The sequence below is a fragment of the Excalfactoria chinensis genome, chromosome 1, assembly GCF_039878825.1.
Source record: "Excalfactoria chinensis isolate bCotChi1 chromosome 1, bCotChi1.hap2, whole genome shotgun sequence".
Taxonomy (NCBI): domain Eukaryota; kingdom Metazoa; phylum Chordata; class Aves; order Galliformes; family Phasianidae; genus Excalfactoria; species Excalfactoria chinensis.
The window spans coordinates 69,785,774-69,810,680 of record NC_092825.1 but is presented as its reverse complement, the minus strand read 5'-3'; the positions used below and the strand labels follow the sequence as shown (position 1 = coordinate 69,810,680).

Here is a 24,907-nt window from a genome sequence, read left to right as displayed (position 1 = left end):
GAGAGGCAGGAATGTTAAGGCAAAGACTTAGAAGAAAATATATGTGTCAATACATGAGGTGAGACAATCTTGATGTTATGGAACTAGAAATAAAACAGCAAAAAATTTAAGAGGGAATTAAATGTGCTTAAAATTTGAAAGCCAATTTTGCTTTTAAGATAAGAATGTTAAAGGAAGCCAGAAAAAGAAGTTGTGTTTGTGTACAGAACATACTTGCACTGTGATTAATGCTATAGCAAAAAAATATTCTTTGAAGTGATATAGATACTCATAATTTACATATAAAGATGTAGATATAAAGATTTCTATGCCATAACACAGAATACTAAAGAACTTGGTGTATGATTATAAGTAATCATTTCAGTAATCTTCAATAAAGTGTTAGAACAAAATCATTGGAACACAAGGAAATATTAAAACAGAGTAGTATACATTTAAGATCTGATCTATTAACAAATAAAAACACAATAAACATTTTCCAGAACTCTTTCAACGAATTTATTTACAGAATAAATTCTAGTTTATTAAGTCTGGTAGTTCTACCATAAAGCACTCTCTGCGCTTTTGTCTGCTTGATTAGGCTTCAAAACTCCAGTCACATATAAAAAATATAGATGGCAAACTTTCACTCAGGTGAATGAAGTTACTTGTAAGTTTGTGAACAAAATGTAAACCTTCACAGAGATCCAAGAGTAAAATGCATTTAATGCAGACATTATTTGAACTGTGAACTGGGCATTATGTCTTACATATACTGTAAGTCTTATGTTATTAGGTTCTACTGAAACCAAGCAAACAAACCACAACACCAATTAACACCTATCTCACTTGGATTCCCCAGATAAATTTGAACTTCGTGAACATTTCTGTCCCTGCCTTCAGGTTTGAGATGCAAATGTAACAGATTAGGGGAGCAGTACTTTTGCTGTTCTTGAATCTGTTCTAAGCAGACTAAAATGTTATAAAATACTTTCAAAGAATTATCATGCACTTAGTATTTAAGCAACTGTGTTTATTGTTATGCAAAGGACACAAAAGGAAAAACTGGTCATCCTCTTTGCTCCAAACGGCATTTTTTTTTTTTTTTCCAAACAAAAAAGCTGAAACTAAAATGACAATCATAGAAGTTTTTGTAAATGCACATACATACCTGAGCATCAAGAAGCTCTTGACATTTGTGAGAATGTTTCTCAATTGCTAGTATATACTGTTTTTCAGCAGATTCTTCTTGCTGTTGAACTGTACACTGTAGCAACGACTGCAATAAAGAAATAAACAAAAAATAATTATATATATACACATACACACACACATATATATGTGTATATATATATACAGGGATGTGTATTATTAACTGCAAGTCAGCTAGTACTTCTGTATAACCAGAACACAGAATGCTGTTATATATTTTGGAATGTGCAACTATTAAAGTACCTTTCTATGTAACACTATCTTGTTTTCAGTCAGGACTGAAATTTTTTTGGATCTCAGATTTCTTATACATAGGCTGCTTAAAGGAGAGCAGCACACAGAAGATAGAGAGGGCAAGTATTTCTGTTAAATATATTCAGAATAGTGAGACCACACAAGAAGAGAAGCATATGAAACCTGCTGAATAAAAAAAAAAAAAAAAAAGCCAGACATATTTCAATGGCTGACAGAACTCCACATCCTCTCGGCACAGTGTAAGATTCCATGGGCCAAGCATGATCTTTGCAACCACAAATCAAATAAAAGCAGATGGAAATTCTGTGTAACTTTAAACATAAAAGAACACCCCCCAGGAAGCACACACTCAAATGTGTAGCAGTGGAAGTCAAAGTACAAACACATTAACAAAAAGGTAATAACATCAGGAATTCTCTGTGTGTGCACCTGTGTGCATATGCATTTGTATTCACGTGCTCTTGACTTAACTTCACAGAATTTCCATCATCTGAATGCAAAATTAAAAACATGTCACATATATGGAAAAGCAAATCATCATTTGAAAGAACTGCACTCTTAACTTCCTTATTTTTACTCAGTATTTACTCATGTGCGACACAAGTTTTTTTCCCTTAATATTATAAAATATTAATATCACTTTCTTAATGTTCCTTGGGGTATTTATATACACTAAAGGAAGCTATTTCTACTGATAATCAATATAGAGGCTTAGCTGAAATTAATGGCTTAAGTTAAAGAAGAGTAGGTGGTACAGAAAACAGATCTTTGGCCCAAATGCAGACAAACAAAAAGGAAAAAATATATATATCTTTCAAACGATTTTTACTTTAGAGATATATTTACTTCACAGAATATAAAACACACTTTAAAGATACTTTGAAATGTTTTCTCAAGAAACTCCAAGCCAATAAAAACATGTTATCCTCAAAAACCCTGACAACTTTTTTAGTCTGTATTTCTACTGATTAGCCTCTGATGCCAAAATCATGTCCTTCAGGACATCAGAAATACTATAGTACCTTTCAGCAAAAGTTCAGAAAGATCTAAAAGGCAACAAATGGTAGATTATGCTTGACACACATTTTGATTAAAGTGTGAAACAACATTAATGGATATTTGCAGTGGACTTTGCTAGTCATAAGTTTACTTTCATGAAAGCAAATTTCTTTCTAGCTACATTCAGTTCTTGTATTGGTATAAATTCAGGCATCACAAAAATGTAGCTCTGTATAGGAAATTTTATTTATTAAATCCTGCTATGTATAAACTGGAATTGCCACGTATTACTGGGAAAACAAAATCTGTACTTTGCTTGCAGATTTTTGAGTTATTTTTTCCCCTAAACTGCTATGACAATAATTATTTTATATAAATGACTTGAAAGACAAAAAAGGAATAAGATTCTGATTACATGCAAAACAGTAACAGAATGGCCATTAGGATGCAATGCCATTTCTCATTTTATTCTTACTCATGCTAATGGTTGGTACTGTGTAAACTTGACTGATAATAATTAAGCCATACTGAGAATTTGGAGTTTTTCAGAGTAAAAAAGTTATCCGTTATATGGTATTAAGAGGTTGTTAAGATTTCCTAAAATCATAGAATCATAGAGTCATAGAATCATAGAATTACTCAGGTTGGAAAAGACCTCAACGATCATCAGGTTCAACCTCAGCCTAACCATAGAACCCTAACTCTAACAACCCTCTGCTAAATCATATCTCTGAGTAGCTTTTTTACTATTATTTTCTGCACAAAGATTCCACATTTATGAACTATAGCTTCCCATTTCTCTAATCTACATTACTAATAGAGTTTAAACAGCAACTAAGAATTGCATGTTTTTGACTATTTCACTAGTTGACCAAGTGAGAAGGCACAGACGCTGAAATGCTGTGATAGTACTGCACAACGTGGCATTTCAGAGATAGCTTTCATGTTGTGATATAATAAGAGAAAATCTTTTTTCTATGGAGAGAGAGAGCAATCCAGCCAAACAGGTCTTTAAAATATGGAATAAAATTTTCATTTAGGCCTAAATCTCAAGTCATTTAAAAAAAAAAATAAATAGGCAAGTCATATAAAATTCATGTTCTGTATTTAATAAATTATCAGAAAGAAGCCAATTTTAAAAACAAAAGAGAAACTGGACACAGTTTCCTATAACTGAAATTTAACATGCACGCACTATCTAGAAAAGTACTATATTCTTTGCTGACACCCCACATTTGCTTGGCTCCTGCTGACCATAAAACAGAGAAGAGCATATTATATGCAAACTTCCAGATAATCAAATATCTAATTCACTAATGAACAAAACTAATTAATTAACTGATTAAATGTAAATAATATATGTTGGGCCATAAGGTCAAATGGGGGATAGGCCTGAGTAAAGAACTGCTAACATAACAACAGCCAAAGCAACTGAAGCAGAACCATGGAATAGGGATATGAAGAAGTGCCTTTGCCAGATGCCCCGTGATGACATGACGATTGGGTTATTTGATGGCAACGTCATAATACATTTGGCTATCAGATGATGATAAACATTTGAAGAATTACTAAACCAGGCAACTGTTTATCACTGCTGAAACACTACTTTCTTCCTGAATTAATTACTTAGTTATTCTGGAGGGCTGATATTCCAAAAATCTGCAGCCCCTGACTGAGAATCAAGCTGGTATTCTTGAAGTAGTCTTTCAGCAGCTCATGGAATGAGCACAGCAGAATGTAGCATATTATATCTGTAGCATGAAGTCAAAGGATAGGCTTTCAGTATGGATGCCCTTGGTAATTCTTTTCTACTTCTACATACTGTGTAATGAACTTTCTTGAACCCGTGTAGCAATGGTCATCTTGTGACCCTTTCTAGAGAAAGTGTTGACTTCAGATTTTTAGGATCATTAATCAATTAGTTCATGGGAGTCCAACCTTTTGGCTTGCCTGGGCCACAAAGGCTGCTCTGAAAGTAATGCCTCCTAATTGTTTACATAGAAACAACAGATAAAAAGAGCACAATCACAGTATTTAATAGACTAAATTCTCAGCTACAAAATACTATTTTTCAACAGTTATCACCGTCAGCTATGAAATTTCACCACTGATGAACAAGAGCCTGCATGCTCTGCTCATAAAAATATGGAACAGCAGGACTGACCTGCTGTCATCACTGCTGAAATGTACCACCCGCCACCTCACTATGTTCATATCCACTTCATAAATGCTCAGCAAGCATCAATGAATGTCAATGGGTGCAATTTTTTTCCGCATGAAGGAATTCAATTCCACTCCTTTGTTCATTATGAATTTCCACATCAAATGTCATTTTGTAAGACTCTCCTGCTGTCATCTGTTGCACAACAACAAAATGTAAACGTATATTGGCAGGAAGGTCCAATGCCTAGTGCCGTGTCCAACATCCACCTCTGACACTGAGTTGACATCATAAAATAGGAGGCACTACATTCAGAGCAGTCCCCATAACATATACAGGACATAGGATACAGCAAGGGCAAAATGCAGTGCTAATCCATGTTACAGTAAATAATTTTATGCGTTTTGAAACATTGGCTAAACTCCGTCTTGGGTACAGTGAAAAATATTCAGCCTTGCTTTCTGTTTTCATAAAAGAAATGGAGACTTCGTTTCAAGACTGCTGAAAACAGCTTTTTTTTGTGTGTTAAATTTGCAACTCCATTTTCAGTCAGTGTAAATACACTACAAATATACTGCAATTTTTCAAATGGAATGTACAGAGTTACAATCAGATATTCAACTCAAAAAATCTGATGAGGTCTCTCTACTAGACTTTTATAAGATCAGTCATACCAGAGAAAGATACCTCTCACTTCAGAATCATGCCTTATTCATGTCATTGCTTTCTGGCAGTACACATATTTGTGAACGACTGTTTTCAAAGATAAAACAAAGGAAGAACATTTAACTAAAAATCTCTGATGAACACCTTCAGAACTCACTAAGAACTGCAGCTACCTCCACTTACCCAGACTGATGTGTTAGTTTCACAAAAACAAGATCAAGTATCCCATTCATTTTATGCTTTTGTTGCTTTCTTGTCCTTATATTTAAATAAAAAAATAAATAAAAATAATGTATTTTTGTTACTTATATACATTAACTACATTATATATTTTATATGCAACCCAGGTGAGCCAAAAGGTTGGATACCTATGGTTTAAAGGGATTGTCATAATTTCAGCAACTGCTTAAAAAAATTCTGTTTTAAAATTCAAACAAAAAACCTAACTTAATAAACCGCATTTGCAACAGAGATAGTTATGACCTGAAGTATATCATCATGATCTGAACTGGTGGCTTTCTAGTAATCAAAGCCAGAGTTTACAAGGCTTATATAATGAATCATCAAGGTGTTACTAACTATATCAAAATAAGAATAGTAACATCTTTCCTCAGTCTCCTAAAAACAAAAATACCACCACAGTTCCAAGTCATCAGGCTAATGTATTCTTGGCTTTTTCATATTTCCTTCTTCCCAATATCATATTACATTTTTTACCATGACTGAAACGGACAAAAAACTTTGAAAGAGAAAACGAAGAAACATAATCTACATTGACATTATTTTAAAAGGTTTCTTTGATCTGTTTGATCTATAATTCATTTTCAACTTGGCATAAGCCTCTTAACTACTTAAAACTACAACTTACTTAAGGTTTTAACCCTTGACTTCAACCTATACCCCTTTTGGTTTGTGCATCAGAAAAACAGTTTTATTTATGGAAGGAGTATATTTTTTTCCTTTCCCTCCCTGCACCCCTCCCCCCCCCCTTTTATTTTTTTCTCCTTTTCCATAAAGAAAGTAATGAATAGCATTCCAGTTTTTAACAAATGAAATACAAAATGTACTTAAGTGAATAAAAGTAAGAAAATATATATTTTCTTTACCTTAGTAGGGGGGGAAAAAGAGAGATTGTTATTTACAGCTTGGAAAATAACACAAAGTTGTAATTTTAAATTTAAAAGAAAGCACAATGGGAATACATACTACAAATAGGTATATGCTGCATTCCATATCTAGGATGATCTATACACCAAATGTCTGTTCTTGTAAATTTGATGAAAAAATTATAGTCTGTTGAGGACAGATTGCTGGTTCAGGTATTAGATGGACAGACCCAAGGTGAAGCCTTACTGGACCTGGTGCTCACCAATGCAGAGGAGAGAATCAGAGATTAAGACCAGAGGCAGCCTGGGCTGCGGTGATCATGCCCTGGTGGAGTTTGTGATCTGGAGGAATGCACACCTGGCAAAAAGTAGCATCAGGACCCTGAACTTCATAAGTAAGATCAGGAAAGCCAAGGCATAGATAGAGCTGAACTTGGTGAGGGATGCAAAAAATAACAAGGGGTTCTACAGGTACACTGGCAGGAGGAGACAGATCAAAGACAAATCAGGACAGAGAGCTGGCTTCCTCAGATATGGAAAAAGCTGAGGTGCTCAGTAAGTGCTTTACCTCAGTCTTCACTGGTGGTCAGGGTCCTCCCCATGTCTGCCAGGATCCTGATATGATAGGTGTGGGTGAGAAAAGCAGATTCTGTCCCACTGTAACAGTAGAACAAATCCAAGACCTCCTCATGAAACTGTATATAAGTCCATTGGGCCAGATGATATCCATCCTAGGGCTCTGAGAGAGATGGCTGATGTGGCTGCCAAGTTACTATCCATCATATCTGAAAATCATGGTTGTCCATTGAAGCCCCCAGTGACTGGAAAAAGGGAAACATTTATTCCCATTTATAATAAAGGAAGACCCAGGGAACTACAGGCTGGTGAGCATCACCTCTGTGCCTGGGAAGATCATGGAGCTCCTAGAAGCTATGTTAAGGTATATATGAGACAAAGAGGTGATTCTAGACAGCCCGTATGGCTTCACCAAGGGCAGATTGTGCCACCGCCTTCCATGATGGAGTGATGGCATTGGTGGACAGGGGAAGGGTGATGGATGTCATCTACCTGGACCTCTTCAAAGACTTTGACATGGTCCCTCACATCCTTCTAAATTGGACAAGCACAGATTTGAAGGTTGGACTGTTCAGTGGATTAATTTGTTGGCTGGTCACAGCCAAAGGGTTGTAATCAACAGTTCTCTGTCAGGGTGGAGGCCAGTCACAAGTGGTGTCCCTCAGGAGTCACTTTTGGGACCTGTGCTCTTCAACATCTTTGTCAATGACAGATGATGGAATTGAGTGCATCCTCAGCGAGTTTTCAGATGACACCAAGCTGAGTGGTGCAGTCAATGTGTTGAAGGGAAAGGAAGCCATCCAGAGCAACAGAGACAGGCTGGAGATGAGGGACCATGTGAACTTAAGGAGGTTCCACAAGGCCAAGTGCAAGGTGTTACACTTGAGCTGCAGAGAAGGACTTGGGTATCCTGGTGGACAAGAAGCTGGACATGAGTCAGCAGTGCGTGCTGGCAGCCCAGAAAGCCAACTGTGTTCTGGGCTGCATTAAAAAATGGGTGGCCTACAAGCAGAGGGAGGTGATTGTCCCCCTCTACTCAGCTCTTCTGACGCTCCATCTGGAGTACTGCAATCCAGGCCTGAGATCCCCAGTACAGGAAAGACACAGAGCTCTTGGAACAAGTCCAGAGGAGGACCACTAAGATGATCAGAGGGCTGGAGCACCTCTCATATGAAGTAAGGTTAAGGGAACTGGCCTTGTTTAGCTTGGAGAAGAGAAGCCTCTGGAGAGACCTCATTGTAGCCTTCCAATACTTGAAGGAAGTGTATAAACAGGAGGGGGTATCTCTGTTTATGAGAGTAGCTACTGATAGGACAAGGAGGACTGGTTTTAAACTGAGACACGGGAAGTTTAGGTTAGATATTAGGAGGAAGTTTTTCACACAGAGGGTGGTGACGCACTGGAACAGGTTGCCCAAGGAGGTTGCAGATGCCTCATCCCTGGAGGCATTAAAGGCCAGGCTGGATGTGGCTCTGGGCAATCTGGTCTAGTGGTTGGCAACCCTGCCTGTGGCAAGGGGGTAGAAACTAGATAATCTCTGAGGTCCTTTTCAACCCAGGCCATTCTATGATTAAAGAAAATATTTATATAACTTGAAGACAAACAATCTATGAGAAACAGCATGTTAACATTGCTAAGAATCACAGTATTAAATCAAATACCTAATCTTTTGTGCCATAGAAACTGAAAAATTTATATCCTTTTTTCTAGATGGTATATCAGAGCTTCACAGATGCTTTTGATTTGTAAAATAGTTCTCTAAAATTATGCATATGTATATCATTTTATCCAGCTACACATGAAGAGATATTCCTTAAATAGCTCCTTCTATCATCCTCGCAAAATGCTGAGATACAACACATGTTCATTGACCCATCCAAAGCAGTCAGCCTGAAAAATGTGCTCATTCCTCCCTCCCATTAAAAAAGGCTGAGGAACATGGGCCTGTTTGGCCTGAAGAAGGCTTGAGGTTATGAGTGTATGGGAAATTGGTAATCACAGCCTGAACCTCTGATTAATCAGCTGAGGCAAGTGTCGGGTCAGCTGTGGGAGCACAGGTGAGAGTAATTTAGCTGTGCTCCCAAAAGGGGTGGAGCTCGACTCCACCTCCTCTAGACCTCATTTAAGGGCTGACCACCACTGAGGTAGCATCTCTTTGAGACTGCTCCTTGGTGGAGACTGCTTCACTGTTTTCCAGCAGACTGAAGGCTTCCATATGGTTGAGTTTTTCCTGCAGATAACCTTTTGGATATTTATTACCATCTCTCTTGTACCATTACCATCTTTACATTTTTGTCACTGTACATGAGCAATGCATATAAATACCTGAAGGGAGAGTGCAAAAAGGACAGAGCCAGGCTCTTTTCAGTGGTGCCTAGTGCAAGGACAAGAGGCAATGGGCACAAACTTGTGCACAGAAGGTTCCCTCTGAACATGAGGAAGCACTTCTGTGCTGTGTGGGTGATGATGCACTGGTACAGGTTGCCCACACAGCCTCTCTTCAAAAGTTGCCTGGACACAGGCCTGGACACCCTGTTTTTGTTGTCCCTGCTTAAGCAGAGATTGGAGTAGGACAGAGAGGTCCCAGATGGATGACCTCAGCCATCCTGCAATTTTGTCATTCCATTGAGAAGCAAACCCCAGAAGTGTAAGAGGGAAAAGAAATGAAAAATTTCACTAAAGTGAAATGGAAAATGTCTGTGGAAATGAGACAGCAGTGGACATGATTAGCTTCTCTTAGGAATGGAAACTTTAGAAGCTTTTTTCAGAATAGGTTCCCTTTTGACTAAACTAGTAGAAATTGTATTAGTGAAAACAGACATATTCCTACAAATAGTTCAGTTTCAGTATTGACTACAGCATTGCTATCAATTACTAGCAAAGATATTAAAAGGAACATTTCTATAAGTTGTTGCAAAAATGTCTGGTGACTGGAATTGCTCTATGCTTTTCTGAAGCTTAATACATAGACCTCTCTCAAGAAGTTATTCCTAAAAGCATCATCATGTACCCTACACAGTGGTCCTTTCTCAAGCTCAGAATGTGTTTTGCCTAACATAAGCTTAGATAACATAAGGAAGCGAAGCTACAAGCCCTGCAAAATCTAATTTAAACAAAAGACTAGATCGATGGGCCAAGGTTAATGGCATGAGTAGGGCCAAGTGTCGGGTCCTGCATTTTGGTCACAACAACCCCAGGCAACCCTACAGGCTTGGGGAGGTGTGGCTGGAAAGCTGCCTGATGGAAAGGGACGTTGGTGTGCTGATGGACAGTCGGCTGAATATGAGCCAGCAGTGTGCCCAGGTAGCCAAGAAGGCCAATGGCATCCTGGCTTGTAACAGGAATGGTGTGGTGAGCTGGACTAGGGAAGTCATCCTGCCCCTGTACTCGGCATTGATGAGGCCTCACCTAGAGTACTGTGTTCAGTTTTGGGCACCTCAGCACAGGAAAGACATGGAGGTACTGGAGCAGGTCCAGAGAAGGGCAACGAGGCTCGTGAAGGGCTTGGAGAATCCAACCCTATGAGGAGAGGCTAAGGAAGCTGGGCCTGTTCAGTCTGGGGAAAAGGAGGCTGAGGGGAGACCTTATTACTCTCTTCTAGTATCTGAAAGGTGCTTACAGTGAGAGTGGGGCAGGTCTCTTCTCACTGGTGACAAATGACAGGATGAGGGGAAATGGCCTCAAGTTGCGCCAAGGTAAGTTGAGATTGGATGTTAGGAAATACTTCTTTACAGAAACAGTATGGTTAGGCTGCAGTTAGCTGTCCTGGAGCTGCAGGTCCTGATACTTCCATACAGATAAACACTTTGCAAGTAAGATTTTCATATTTCCTGAAAACATACAAGTTGGCCTAACCTCCCTATCAACACGGCAGGTTTCTTGACCAGCAGACCCTAGACTCAAACTTTCAGCTTACTACTTGAATAAAATGATAGCCTTGGTCCCATTCCTTCTTACTTTGCCAGTTACAAACCAAACCTAATGAACAACATCATTAGTTTGGTTTTCTCTGCTGACAGCTGTCTCATGTTTCCGTTCCCATTCTCAGCAACAACTCTATTTTCCATTTCCTACAATCCGATTTTTTTCCAGTCTGACATTGTTTACCTCTATTAAATCTAATTAGAACCCTCAGTTTTGTGCATTTCTAGTATTTACTAGTATGTTTTCATAGCAGTACAAAAGATATCAATTTATCCTGCACAATAATGTCCTATTCCTGTATCTTACTGGCTCAGCACAGATAGGAACAACATGAAAGGAGTTACAGATTCAGCCTTATTTTATCCCAAACTTCTTCTCATGCTGTGAACATAAATAAATATGATATTAAAAAAAAACTGCTCAATTGCTCTGTGAAGTTACAGTTTGTAGTTTGTCGAGGCAAAGGAGATCCAAAATGTAGATGGGCGCTAAATAATCAAAATCAAAGTTTAGTACAATTGACTAAGCATTTTTGTTTCATTCCAGAATTAACTTTCACTACTGAGAATGGCTAACACAGTTTATCTGAAGTTTCCCCTTTAACTAAAGTGCAGAGAGAGAAAACACACTATATAAAATTTCAGGCCAAGCAGTCTATAGTGGAAGCAACTAACAAAACAGTTTTATAATGAAAGAGGCTGAGCAACCAAAACTAATTATTATAGAAGACCATCTGGAGTGCATATTTATTTTATAGTATGTCACTGGAAAATGTGCTATCTTAACTCATTTACCTTGAACTCTTCAACAATAATACTCAAGGCTTCATGTCCAGCTTTTCTCATATCTTCTAACTCCTGCTTATGCTTTTCCTGTACGAAAAACATGGAAAGATTATATGCAGTATAAATACATAATATTAATTAAGAGAGTAAATGACAACTATTTTCCTCATTTTTGCTATCTTTCATGAAAAAGCATATAATAATCAAAAATTCAATAAGTATGTATTGTACTCAAAATGCAATCTGTTCCGAAAGATAAAACTTAGTTTATTTATTTATTTTCCTCTAGTACCCTCCTGATCATTCTGAATAGTTCTGTTGTTGTTTGTTTTGTTCTCTTTCTCTTATTTTTCTCATTTCTCTATGCACTTATGGATGGCTGGACTTCTGAAGCACTGTTAGTGAATAAAAACACTATTGTATCTTTAAAATGTTGCAGAAATTTTATTTACTGACTACATTATTAACCATTTTAACTCTTTTACTATCAGATCTAGCTTTCTCAGAACAGCAATACCTTTTCCTCATATCACTCTTTTTCTTATGTACAGAAACATTGTTTTTTCTTTTGTCTCCACATAAAATCGCCTGCATGTGGTTTACAATATGTCTGCAATATGAATACTTCACTAGATTCTCATCAGCATTTCACACTTACCAATGAGCAGCATCATCTTTTCAAATAATCAGTTGATAAAAACACGAAAAACTTTTCCCTCCTTCCTCATTATGTTACAGTGATCTGTTTTTAAATCAGCTAATACAGAAGATCACAAATGTATTAAATCAGCTTGGAAAACTGGTGCAGAAAACAGAAGAATCTCACAAATCATATCTTGCCCATACAGAACTTGTGCTACATGCCTACTGTTTTTGGAGGAATTTAAGTTGAAGTTAATACAATTTTGTTGTGGTTTAACCTGACGGGCAGCTAAATACCACACAGCCATTTGCTCATTCTTCCCCAGGTAAGACAGAAAACAAAACCAGAAACAAAACTCATGGGTTGGAATAAAAACTATTTACTAAGACAGAAAAGAAAAATGAAAACAAAACCACAACTATATACGCACACACATCTCACCTGCCAACCAACAGCCCACTTGCAAAGCAATGTCTCACCACCCATTGATCAATGTCCAGCCAAACCCTGAGCAGCACTCTACCCCCAAAACAATTCCCCACAGTTTGATAGCCTTTCTGCATGACGTCACACAGAATGGAATGATGTCTTGCCTAACTCAGGCCAGCAGTCTTACTGCCTGCTGTCATGTCATTGTGGCAGCTGCTGTTCTACCAAGTGGTCTGGTTGAGCTTTCTGCACACTCAGCAGCAACAGCATATTGATGTACTATTAACAGATTCTCATCAGAAACCAGGACAACATCTCCTTTGGATCCTCTGTCTCTGACTTCAAAACCTTAGAGATCAAACTTGAGTCTCCCCTGGTGCTTTCTGCCAGAGGCTCCAAGTGGGGCCATTCTCCCCAGCTGCACTGTAGCACACATTTTTCACATCTTGTCCTGTCTGGACTGGCCCAAGGAATGCTGCATGAACTATCTCCTGTTAAATTTGTTCAAAGGCTTGTTGTAGCTCAGGACTCCACGTAAAATTATTCTTCTTCTGAGTCACTTGATAGAGATGGTTTACAATCAAACTGTAATGCAGAATACATATCCTCCAAAAACCCACAACACCTAAGCTTGTGTTTCCCTTTTTCTAGTTGGTGGGGTTATAACATTTGTTGATCACATCCATAGGGATCTGATGATGTCTATCTTGCCACTTTATTCTTAAGAGCTGGATTTTCCTGTGCTGGTCCTTTGAACTTACTTTGCTTCATGTCAAAACCAGTTTTTAGAAGGATTTGGATTATTTTCTCAAAACTTCTGCTGTGTTATCCCACACTCTGATGTCATCAACATACTGCAGGTGTTCAGGAACTTAGCCTGTTCCAGTGCAGCCTGGATCAGACCATAGCAAAAGGTAAAACTCTGTTTCCACCCCAGGTGTACTGGATGCCCCTTCAATTGAAAGAAAACTGGCCTGCACTCTGCTGCCAAAGGGACTGAGAAAAATGCATACGCAATATTGATTATAGAATACTACTTATTTGCCTTTGGCTCCAGTTCATACTGAAGTTCTACCATGGCTGGCACAGAAGCATTTAATGGTGGTGTGACTTCATTCAGGCCATGACAGTCCTCACTCACATTAGTCCTCACTCTCCACTGGACTTTCACATTGGCCATACATGATTGTTAAAGTTGAGCCAGTGCTCAATGCTGATTACTCTTCGGCTCTCCAGTTGATGAATCAGCATATGGATGGGAATCAGGTAGTCCCAGCTGGTGCAACACTGACATCAGTGCACTGTCATTGTAACAACTCTCACCTGCTGTTCTGCTGCTTACAATCCCATGGCAAAGGGTCCTCTGAAAAACCAGGCAAGGCAAGCACAGCTGACTAATATCCTCCATCTGCAAGAAATATATACTGAAGGCCAACAGTATCCTTTTGGATTCCTTAAGTATCCTACTCTGAGGTAATCCATATCAAGGATGCATGGAGCCTCTGGGCCAGACACAATGGGGTGCTTTTGCCACTCATTCCCAGTTAGGCTTATTTCAGTCTCCAACATATTTAGCACTTGAGATCCTGTTACTCCAGAAATACTGATGGGCTCTACTCCTTTGTAAATTGATGGCATGAAAGTAAACTGCACTAGCATCCACTAGTCTTATGCTTCCATGCTTCTAATATGCCAGGTCATAAAATCCACACATTCCAATAAACCTGATTGTTCTGTTTCTCCACATGGCTGGACATAGGGCCCTTCCAGTTCTGGTTATTATAATCATGAATGCAAACCAAAAGATTTGTTATCCAACTCAAAAATAGGATCAAACCATCTTCTTTGTCTAGGAGACTGTCCATTGGAAACTGGAACAGCTATTTTACTGGTAGAACTCCCCATCTGAATTGCTCTTTCTTGCAACTCTTACACACCTGCCTCTAGTGGATTTGATATCCCACTTTTTCATATCCTTTAGTCATACAGGTAAAACCAGAGGGTGGCATGCAGTATGTACCCACTATATCCTCTCCCTTGAGAACAGGAATGCTTAATTTTTACAGCTGAGATACTGGTCATTATATGCAGGGAGTAAGAAATACTGTCTTTGAATTGCTGGAACTCCCAGGTCAGTTTCTCCATGGTTGAGAGACAAACCCATAGGGAGTAAGAGAGATTTCCTTCATATTGTCATAAGTTCTGGCACAGTTTTCTTGATGGCCTCCTTCAGATACTGGAAGGCTGCTGCAAGGTCTTGCAGGAGACTTCTCCCAAGTTGAAAAGCCCCAACTCTCTCAGCTTGTTCTCATAGCAGAGGTGCTCCAGTCCTCTGATCATCTTTGTGGCCCTTCTCTAGACCTGCTCCAACAACTCCATGTCTTTTTTGTGTTGAGGACTCCAGCACTGGATGCAGTCCTCCGGGCAGGGTCTCACAAGACAGAGTAGAGGGGCAGAAGCATTTCCCTTAACCTGCTGGTCACGCTTCTCTTGATGCAACCCAGGATATGGTTGGCCTTCTGGGCTGTAAGTACACACTGTCAGCTGATGTTGAGTCTTTTATCAACCGTCACTCTCAAATCCTTCTCCTCAGGGCTGATCTCAAACCATTCTCCAGTCAATCTGTCTTTGTGCTTAGCATTGCCCCAACCCAGGTAAAGAACCTTGTTTTTGGCCTTGTTGAACTTCGTGAGGTTGGCATAGGTCCACCTCTCAAGCCTGTCCAGGTCCTTCTGGATAGCATCCCTTCCCTCTAGCGTGTCAACTGCACTGCTTGGCTTGGTGTCATCTGCAAAACCTGTTGAGGGTGCATTCAGTCCCACTGTCCACGTCACCTAAGAAGCTATTAAATAGCACTGGTCCCAGCACTGATCTTTGAGGATCCACTGAATCTACCAGATGAATATATGCTCACCTGGCTGACAGTTTAAGTCTCTTTTGTGTATCTCACAGCTCATTGTGAGCTGATGAACTCTGACTCTTCCTGCTCCTGTCCTTGTGATGGCCCTGACTCATCCTCATCTTTTTCTTCCATACTCATTTTAATAGTAGCTTTGGTCTTTACTAAAAAAAAGTTGACTTTTGTTGACATTTTTTTCTCTTGTGTATAGGAGTAGTTGATACTGGCACAGATTGATTCTCTGATTGAACTGCAAGGTCTGTTGCAGGGGTTGGAACAACCACATGGCATGTTGCAGGGCCTGGAGAAACTGCATGGCCTGTTGCACAGACATCAAATCTAGAGATTTCTTGCTCTTTAGGTGCTAAATAGTGTTGAACAGGGCTTGGTAGGCATGGTCCAAGTCCCACCAGACTGCAGTGATTTGTGCTCTTTAGAATTGCCATGGTAACAGCACAACTTTCCAAATATTTCACTAGTTTCTCAGGATTCTGAAGCTGCTCAGAGGTTAAGTTCCAAAACTCTGGGGAAGCCCACTATTTGAGGTACCTGCTCATACCATTCAGCACTCCCTGCCACCCACAACTATCCAGCCTCAGGGCTAATCCCTGGGAGATATTTGTAAATAGTGGTTTAACCTTAAACAAAACCTGAAACATAATTGAGTAGACATAGCAATATAGACATGCTATATTATATAGCAATAGACATGTTGTGAACATTTCCTCTAGTCTCCTCATGGCCTGGTTCCCTAGGCAAAGTAGAGTGAATTATTCATAATTTCCAAGATATGGGTCCCAAAGTACGAATATGGCTGCAATATGAAATACAAATAGCAAATCAGTTTCCTGACCAGTGTTACACCATACAGAAAAGAAATAACCTTAATCTATCCTCTGGAAATGGTTAACAGTGCAACAGGGAACATATATAGCAAGTAGCTGTAGGATCAAAAAATAAATAAAAGAAAGCAAAGCATGTTCAATTTCAAAAGCCATATATTACCATTAAAAACAAATCACTCAGTCTATAACTCCACTAAATTTGATTAGAAAATTCTGCTAAGCCATTTGGTTCCATCTTAGCAAAAAGAGTCTGAAATCATGGTTATACCTACTAATTATTGACACAAATGTAATTAGATTCAGATTAACTTGAACAGAATTTCTTTTTTCAAAGCCCTGCAAGAACAGATGAAATGAAGCAGAAAAGCTGAAGATGGAAACATTTTGAAGTTTAAATAACTCCTACTTCCAGTAACAATACACAGCAACATCTGTACACATCTGCCTAATTGCACGGACATACAGACATCATAAACTAGCTCAACTCAGATGTTTCATGTAAAAAGGGCTGAACTAGTCATATTTTTACAACACAGTACTACAGAACTGGCATAAAGGAAAAAAAAAATTATTTAATTCTGCAAGTCAAATTTAAATTAGTTCACTGTGAGTAGTGAACAAAAAAGAAAAAAAGATGTAACTACTATAGTAGCATAAGAAGGATTCAAATATTAAATTAAAAAATCTATTGAATGAGGAAGTTCACTTTCATTACTTGTTCAAACATGGGAAAAAAAAAAAAAAAAAAAAAAAAGAAAGCATTCCTTATTGAAAAAGACCTTCAAACTAGAATAGTTAGATTCTTGCTGTTCTTACTAGAACAGTAAAATTTCAATTGAAGGTCTGTCTGAAGTATTTTAAAATTAACACTGAGACACAGGGGATCAAGTGTGCTCACTCACCCACAGACGGACATATTTAGTTCCAGTAAAAATTTATTATAATCTAGAGGGCTACCTAGTCCATGTGTATACAGAGATCTCTACAGTGGATTCTAAGTTTCCATAGCTAAAAGGACAACATTGATATTGACATTGGATTTGATCAACATTGATCTGGTGATCAATGGCTCTATGTCCAGGTGGAGGCCGGAAACGAGAGGTGTTCCGCAGGGTTCTGTCTTGGGACCGATGCTCTTTAACATCTTTATCAATGACATGATGGATTCCATCGAGGATGGAATTGAGTGTATCGTCAGCAAGTTTGCTGATGACACCAAGTTGAGTGGTGCGGTTGACAGGGAAGAAGGCAGGGATGCCATTCAGAGGGACCTTGACAGGCTTGAAAGGTGGACCTGGGTGAACCTAATGAGGTTCAACACAACAAAGTGCAAGGTTTTGCACTAGAGCCGGAAGAACCCCAGGCACCTTGGCCACTGCATGGCAGCAACTACACACAAATTGTGCTGTCAACGTTGCTTTATTCCCAGAACCAACCATACCATCGTACCAGCACTCTGAGGAACACGGTTCCATCCCATCTGAAACTAAGACACCCGTGAGCCTTGTTGGTGCCCACATTTGTCCTGAGCCATGAGAAGCCCTATTTCCTGTACACTGCTGTCCTTCAGCCCCACACTGAGAGCACCTAACTCTCCTCCTTGGCCATTTGCAGTTACTCATCTACTCCAGCCCCTTCTTCAGAAGAGATTACCTGTGGCTGCAGCAGCACTGCAAGCATAGAGCAGCCCAGAAGAGAAGAGCCATGGCTGCCCCTGGACCTGCCCTGCAGGAGGCTCTGAAGGAGCGCGCCTCTCGGGAGGTTCATCGGTGAGCCTCGAAACTGAGGTTCCTCTGTCCCCGGCCCTCCATGATGCACACAGCCAGAAGCTGGGGTTGCTGATGGGGCTGTATGTCACCAGGACTCTTAGGGCAGCACAAGAGGGATCAGCAGCAGGCTGAGAAAGAGAATATCTACCAGGGTGAGCCAGCAAGTGGGATATCAGGGTAGCTGGCAGGTGATGTGCCCGTACCCTGCTCTCTCCTGCCAGTGGGGAGAGCTGGGCGCCCTGCAGGTACGCGGCTGCCATCAAGCCTCTGTTCCTCTGTTATGTCAGGCCTTCACAGTGTGCTGCAAGACCCCAGTGGATCCATCTCTTTGCAGTCCCTTCAGACAGCACGGATCCTGAGAGAAACAAGGCCACCACCACTGTCAGGCTTCAGCTTTTGGCAGCTCTTCTCCAGGCTCCACAGTGTGTGGCATTGGTGGCACTCCTCCCAGGCAGACAGCTGAGCACACTGGAAATCTCTTGGCATCTTCTCCTGCCCTCTGCTCAGCTCTGCTCCTCATGCATCTCCTCCTGCCCTCTGCTCAGTATGTGAACCTGAAGCTAAGGGTTGTGCAAATCAGGCTTTGGCCATTAAAAACAGAGACAGAGGTTTGGGCAATAAAACAATGGCTTTGGATGCCCTGAAGTGATGCTTTGAGCTCTCAAAATGTCAGTTTGATCGGCAAATGAGACTTTGAGCCCTAAAAATCAGGCTTTGGCCCCCAGCATGCAACTTTGGGTTCTTAAAAAGGGAGCTTGAGGCCCCTAAGGACATGTTGGGCCTGAAAAGAATGAGAACCAAGAATGGTTTTCTGAACTCCAAGCAGCAGCTTTGGTCCTACAGGAGGGACAGCGGGTGCTCCAGAAGAGGCTCAGATGACTACAAAAGGGCTTTGGGTCTGCAAAAAAGTGACGTGGAGCCTGAGAAGAGGCTTTGTGCCCCACAGACCATGGTCTGCGCCTCAACACGGAGCCTTAGCACTTAGAACTGGGTATCTGGACTCTCCACCTCAGGGGCTGGATCCCCCAAATGATGCTTCGATCCCACAAAATGAGTGTTTGGTCCCTGAAAGGAGGCTTTGGGTCCTAAACTTCAGGCCTTAGCTCCTAGGACGAGGATTTGGGAGCTCCATAAATGGGGCTTTCCTCTTGAGGAAAGCACTGGGAGCCTCAGAAGGTGATTTTGCATCCTAATGAAATGGTGGGCTCTGAAACTGAGAGACCACACCCCAAAGGTGACAGTCTGGGACGTCCAAATGAGCATGTAAGCAATGCCTTCGGATCCAAACCTGAGGCTCAGGGCCCTGACAACAAGGATTTGGTCATGAAAAAGGAGACCCTGAGCCCCAAACCTGAAGGTTTAAGTGACCTGAGCGTATTTGGGCGCACCTCTGCTCCCGGGAGGTCACGGCTCAGCCCTGCACATCTCTGCCTCAGCCTCACTATTGTGGTGGGCAACCACAGTGTTTTTGCCAATGGAAGGCTGCTCCCTGCTGCACTCCGAGAAGAAACCTCACAGGAACAGCACTCGTTTGTGTTACAGCACACACGCACCCCACCACTGCTGCTCCTGCCCTATAACAACCCGATGCTTAACCAACAGGTTCGCTTTTTCCATTGCCAGAGAAATACGGGCTACAGATTAGGGACACTCATACACAAATAACACCCTTGTGCTGATTTACTGGCACTCCTAACATCTTTAATGAGAATGCCTGGGTACCAACGGGTGCAAGCAATTGTTTGCATTGCAGTACTAACACCACTGAGGAAATCAGGCTCAGGGGAGGCCTCACTTCATGGAACTCCCGGAAAGGTGTTCCATGGTGGGGGTCGGCCTCTTCTCCCAGCTAACAGCGATGGGACCAGAGGGAACGGCCTCAAGTTGCGACAGTGGAGGTCCCTGTTGGATATTAGGAAGAATGTCTGGGCTGAAAGAGCAGTCGGGCACTGGCACAGCTGCCCGGGGAGCTGGGGGAGTCAGCGTCCATGGAGGTGCTCCAGAAGCGTGGGGATGTGGCCCTGAGGGACGTGGGCAGTGGGCAGCTGGGGGGTGGTCGGTGGGACTTGGTGATCTTAGAGGTCTTTGTCAACCATAGAGATTCTGTGATTCTGTGAGTCATTGATTGTAACGAGAGGTAATCAGCGGCCAACAGCCCACAAGTAAAGCCTGGAGAACATCATGGCAACACGTAAACACTCTATTGGATACTGATGGAGCCACAGGCCCTGTAGCATTTAGGTGGGGCCAGGAGGGTGGATGTGCCGCCCAGTGCCTTCATCAGCACCAACACGCCGGGTTCTAGAAGGGCTGCGTCCGGCAAGAGCCGCCGCCCTCCTGCTTGGGTGCCCTCAGCCCTGTGAGGTGTGATGACAACACGGAGGGTGACACGGAACGGCCACTGTGACTTGCAGGCTGTGGAACAGAGCTGAGGCTGCGGGGCTCAGGCCCAGCTCAGTGCGACTTGGTGAGGTGAGCAGGGAGGAAGGGGCTGCCTGAGGCTGCCAAGGGAGGGAGGAGGGTTCCCCAGCGCTCGGAGGCCTGAGCTGCCAACTCAGCCTCGTCCCGTTTCTCCCATAGGTTGGCACGCAGAGGACAAAGCCTGGTGTTGCTGGGACAGACACTCTGCGAGTGCTCGCCGTTAACGCACACGATGTCCGAGGGGACACCCGAGGAGGCCGCCGGCTCGACTGAGCTAGGTGAGAGCAAAGTATCCCTGCACGCAGCTCCCCGCTGCCGGGTAGAGGGGTGCTGGGGGTCTGCCTGCAGCGGAGAGAGGAGGTGGGAGCACGCAGGGGCTCCCATCTGCCGCAGGCAGGGCCCCTCTGCTCCTTGGCCAGGGGGGCTGCGGTTGGGCTGTGGCTGCCCACTGTCACTGCTAGGCCTACAGTGCCCCTTCCCCTCCACGGCCTCCAGCTCTGCCCCTCAGCTGGCACAGCTGGCACAGAGCAGCCCCTGGGACAGCCCCCGGGGGCACCTGGCCCCACAAGGCACTCACGACTGTTACTCTTTCCTCTCCAGCATGCGTGCTCTGTGGCCGAGTGGATGACAACCCATCCATCTTCGGCGAGAGACACGAGATGTATGGGATCTGTTTCCATGCATTTTGTGTGGTGAGTTCCCTCGTGGCTTCTGCCACCTTCCTCCAACCAGTGGTTCCCTCCTTTCTGCATTAACAAAATCACGCTCTTTCCTCCTGTACAGGGATTTGCCAACGGCCTGTGTCAACATGGATTTAACAATAAAAAAGAGGGCCTTTTCTACATTGAACACCTCATTGTCTTGATGAGGCAGGCAGCGCAGACGGTGAGCACCGGACTGGAACAGGGAGCTTGGTGCCAGAAGAGGCACGGCGAGCTTAGCCTGGTCCCAAGAAAGCAATCCCAGCCCCTCCTCCCAGCTCCAGGAGAAACTCCTGCACTTGCAGACCAGCCCTGTTCACCAGGCAGCTCTGCAGAGTGCCACCCAGCCCTGCCCGCATCCTGCGCCCTGCCCAGAGGTGCGGGGCCCGCTGCGTAGGCCCTGAGCCTGCAGCTGATGGGGGCTGCTCTGCTCTTTCCAGCTTTGCTTCGTCTGTGGCAATCGGGGGGCCAGCGTCACCTGCGCAGCGCCAGGCTGCCAGCGGAGCTACCATTTCCCCTGCGCCCCAGAGGGTCAATGTGTCACCCAACACTTTGGCCACTACAGGTAAGGGCTCCCAGGTGTCGCCTGTGGGCCTCCAACCCCTGCTGTCAGCACCAGCCAAAGCAGCGAGGAACACGCTGTGAACCTCCCAGCAGCCTGACAGAGCCAGAGCCAAGGCCTGGGGCTCCTTCCCGTTCCTCTGCCCTCCTCGCAGCCCTTCTCACCTCGCCCATCCCTTCCATCTTCCCCCAGGTCCTTCTGCTGGGAGCACCTCCCGCACCAGCCAGTGGAGACAGCACCGATGCAGGACACCACCTGCATCATATGCATGGATCCCGTGGGTGACAGCAGGTCATACGTCACCATGGTGTGCCCGGCCTGCCAACACGCCTGGTTTCACCGGGACTGTATCCAGGTAGGAGCCCTCCCCTCGCCCCGCAGGCACCGCAGGCGCTCAGCAGCACCAGGCCCGGCTCACTCTCACCGCTGCTCGTGTTTCCGCTGTAGGGAATGGCCAAGAGTGCTGGGATGCGCTGCTTCCAGTGCCCTCTCTGCCGAGACCGAGAGAGGTTCATTCCAGAGATGATCAACCTGGGGATCTACATCCCACGCAGGTTGGTGTCTTTCAGCCAGCTCTCGAGACGGGAGGGCACAAGAGCTGTGCCTGCACAAAGACTGCCCCAGCAGGCCTGGCCCTTTGCTGCAGGGGTGGCTTTGCTTAGTCTCAGTCTAGAGGCACTCAGAGCTCATCACATTCCCACTATTCTCTGGCAGGAGACCAAAGTGGGAGCGCAACCGTGCCTACGCAGAGCTGGGAGTTCGGCACGGACGCTGCGACGCCAGCGACTGCCGTCACCCCCATGGCAGGGAGCAGAGAGAGGGAGAGGGGTGAGTGAGCTCAGCTGCCCTCTGGGGCTCTGCGTGGCATCGCAGCCTCACCACAGGCTGGGGGAGCACAGACCGAGCACCAGAGCTGCCCTCTGGGCACTCCCTGGCTCGGGGCACTTTGTCCTCACGGCCACAACCCGTTGCTTTCCACAGGCTCTGGGAGCTGCTCCTCTGCAGCTCCTGCGCTGCACAAGGCACGCACCGACTCTGCTCCAACTTGAGTCACAGCACCACCAGCTGGGAGTGCGCCAGCTGTGCTGGAGAGGGCACCGGTAAGAGGCGAACAGCCGCGTGCTGCCGGGCTGGGGCCAGGCGAGGCCTCGCTCAAGTCCCTTGGGCCCAGGACGGATGGGAGCCCGTCCCACCCCGGGGCTGCAGATCTGTCCCGCTCACCTTCCTGCCTTTCCTTACAGCCTCCAGCACCAACTCGGACAGCGCTGGCCCCAACACCGCCAGCCAGCAGGAACTGGGGCCATCCCAAAGCCCTGCAGGACAGCAGAGCAGCAGCTCCGACACCACCAGCCAGGCACCGTCGGAGCCGGATTCCAGTTCCCAGGTGCCGGAGCCGGTTTCCAGTTCCCAGGTGCCGGAGCCGGATCCCAGCTCCCAGGTGCCTGAGCTGCTCTCCGGGCAGCCGGGGCGGGCGCGGACTCGAAGCCGCTCGCCTCTCGATCGTCGGGCTGCAGAGACCGACAGCCAGCCCCAGAGGCGCCGTAGGAGCCGGTCCAGGCGGCGAGGGCCAGCCCAGGGCCGGAGCCGCACCCGAGTACCACCACGTCGGGCCCAGCGCGTCACCAGCCGGCCCCACTGACGCCGTCGGAGCAGCCGCGTACAAGCTCCGTTTCCTATCCAAAGTCATCAAGTCATCTGAATCCATCACAATAAAACTTAATTCCATCATGCCACTGTCAGTTTTGTTCTGCTCTGCCTGTCCCGAGCTGGGCAGCTTTAGGGGAGTCAGCGTCCGCGCTGGACGCTGAGGTGCTCCAGAACCGTGGGGATGTGGCACTGAGGGACGCGGGCAGTGGGCTGGTGGGGGGGAGGGGGGGAGATGGACTTGATGACCTTGGAGGTCTTCGTCAGTCTTAATTCCATGACTCAAGTATCCGACGGGTTTTGGGTGCTCACCTACCTTCACTACTACTCACATAGAAGCCAATGCAAAGTCAGCCTTAGTTTAGGTGATGCTCCTGCCAAGAACACGTCCAGCCAGAGCAGCGTTGTGGGAACAAAACGCCCAGCTGAACCCCGTGGTTTGGTGGTACAAATCCAAGCTAAGGGCTTCGAGCTGCTGTCAGCCCACGCTTTTGCAGAAGTGCAGTGCAGGCTTTGGAGCAAGCGTCCTTTTGCTCGTTCCTACACAGTCTGATGCTTTCTGGTCAGTTCTGCACACTGCAACATGCAGCCTGTTAAAGCATGATAAATGTCAGATCAAGCCTTCCCTCGAGAAGGCTTCCCTCTGCAGAGAAGGACCTGGGGGTCCTGGTGGATGAGAAACTTAACACGAGCCAGCAGTGTGCTCTTGCAGCTCGGAAAGCAAATGGTACCCTGGGCTCCATCAGGAGAGGGGTGGCCAGCAGGGACAGGGAGGTGATTGCCCCTCTCTACTCTGCTCTTGTGAGGCCCCATCTGGAGTACTGTGTCCAGGTGTGGAGCCCTCAGTACAAGAAAGACAGAGAGCTGTTGGAAAGGGTCCAGAGGAGGGCCACGAAGATGACTGGGGGGCTGGAGCTCCTCCCCTGTGATGACGGGCTGAGGGAGCTGGGCTTGTCCAGCCTGGAGAAAAGAAGGCTGCGGGGTGACCAGTTCTTTACTAGGAGAGTGGTGAGGTCCTGGAACAGGCTGCCCAGGGAGGTGGTGGATGTCCCGTCCTTGGAGATGTTCAAGACCAGGTTGGAGGGGGCCCTGGGCAACCTGATCTAGTAAACGTGGAAGACTGGTGGCCCTGCCAGGCAGGGGGGTTGGAGCTTCATGATCCTTGAGGTCCCTTCCAACTTGGGTCATTCTGTGATTCTGTAATTTATCTTTTATTTATAATGGATTACCACAAACCTCTAGCAAATATACTATGATTAAAAGGGAAATATTTACATCAAAAATAAGCTATTACAGATATTATCAGGAAGCAAATTTGTAGTATGTAGTAG

The 24,907-nt window shown here is 44.3% G+C and overlaps 1 protein-coding gene and 1 pseudogene across 2 annotated transcripts in view; one reads left to right on the top strand and one right to left on the bottom strand.

The window, feature by feature from the left end:
- CCDC91 (coiled-coil domain containing 91) overlaps positions 1-24,907 on the bottom strand; it is a 141,638-nt gene that overhangs the window by 61,184 nt on the left and 55,547 nt on the right. For both annotated transcript variants that reach the window (XM_072360390.1, XM_072360395.1), the window contains 2 exons: positions 11,673-11,750; positions 1,151-1,258 (listed from right to left, as the gene is read on the bottom strand). In XM_072360390.1, coding sequence (XP_072216491.1) covers positions 1,151-1,258; positions 11,673-11,750 — 186 coding nt within the window. The remainder of the gene's footprint in view (positions 1-1,150; positions 1,259-11,672; positions 11,751-24,907) is intronic.
- Positions 19,959-23,571, top strand: LOC140260372 (PHD finger protein 7-like; annotated as a pseudogene).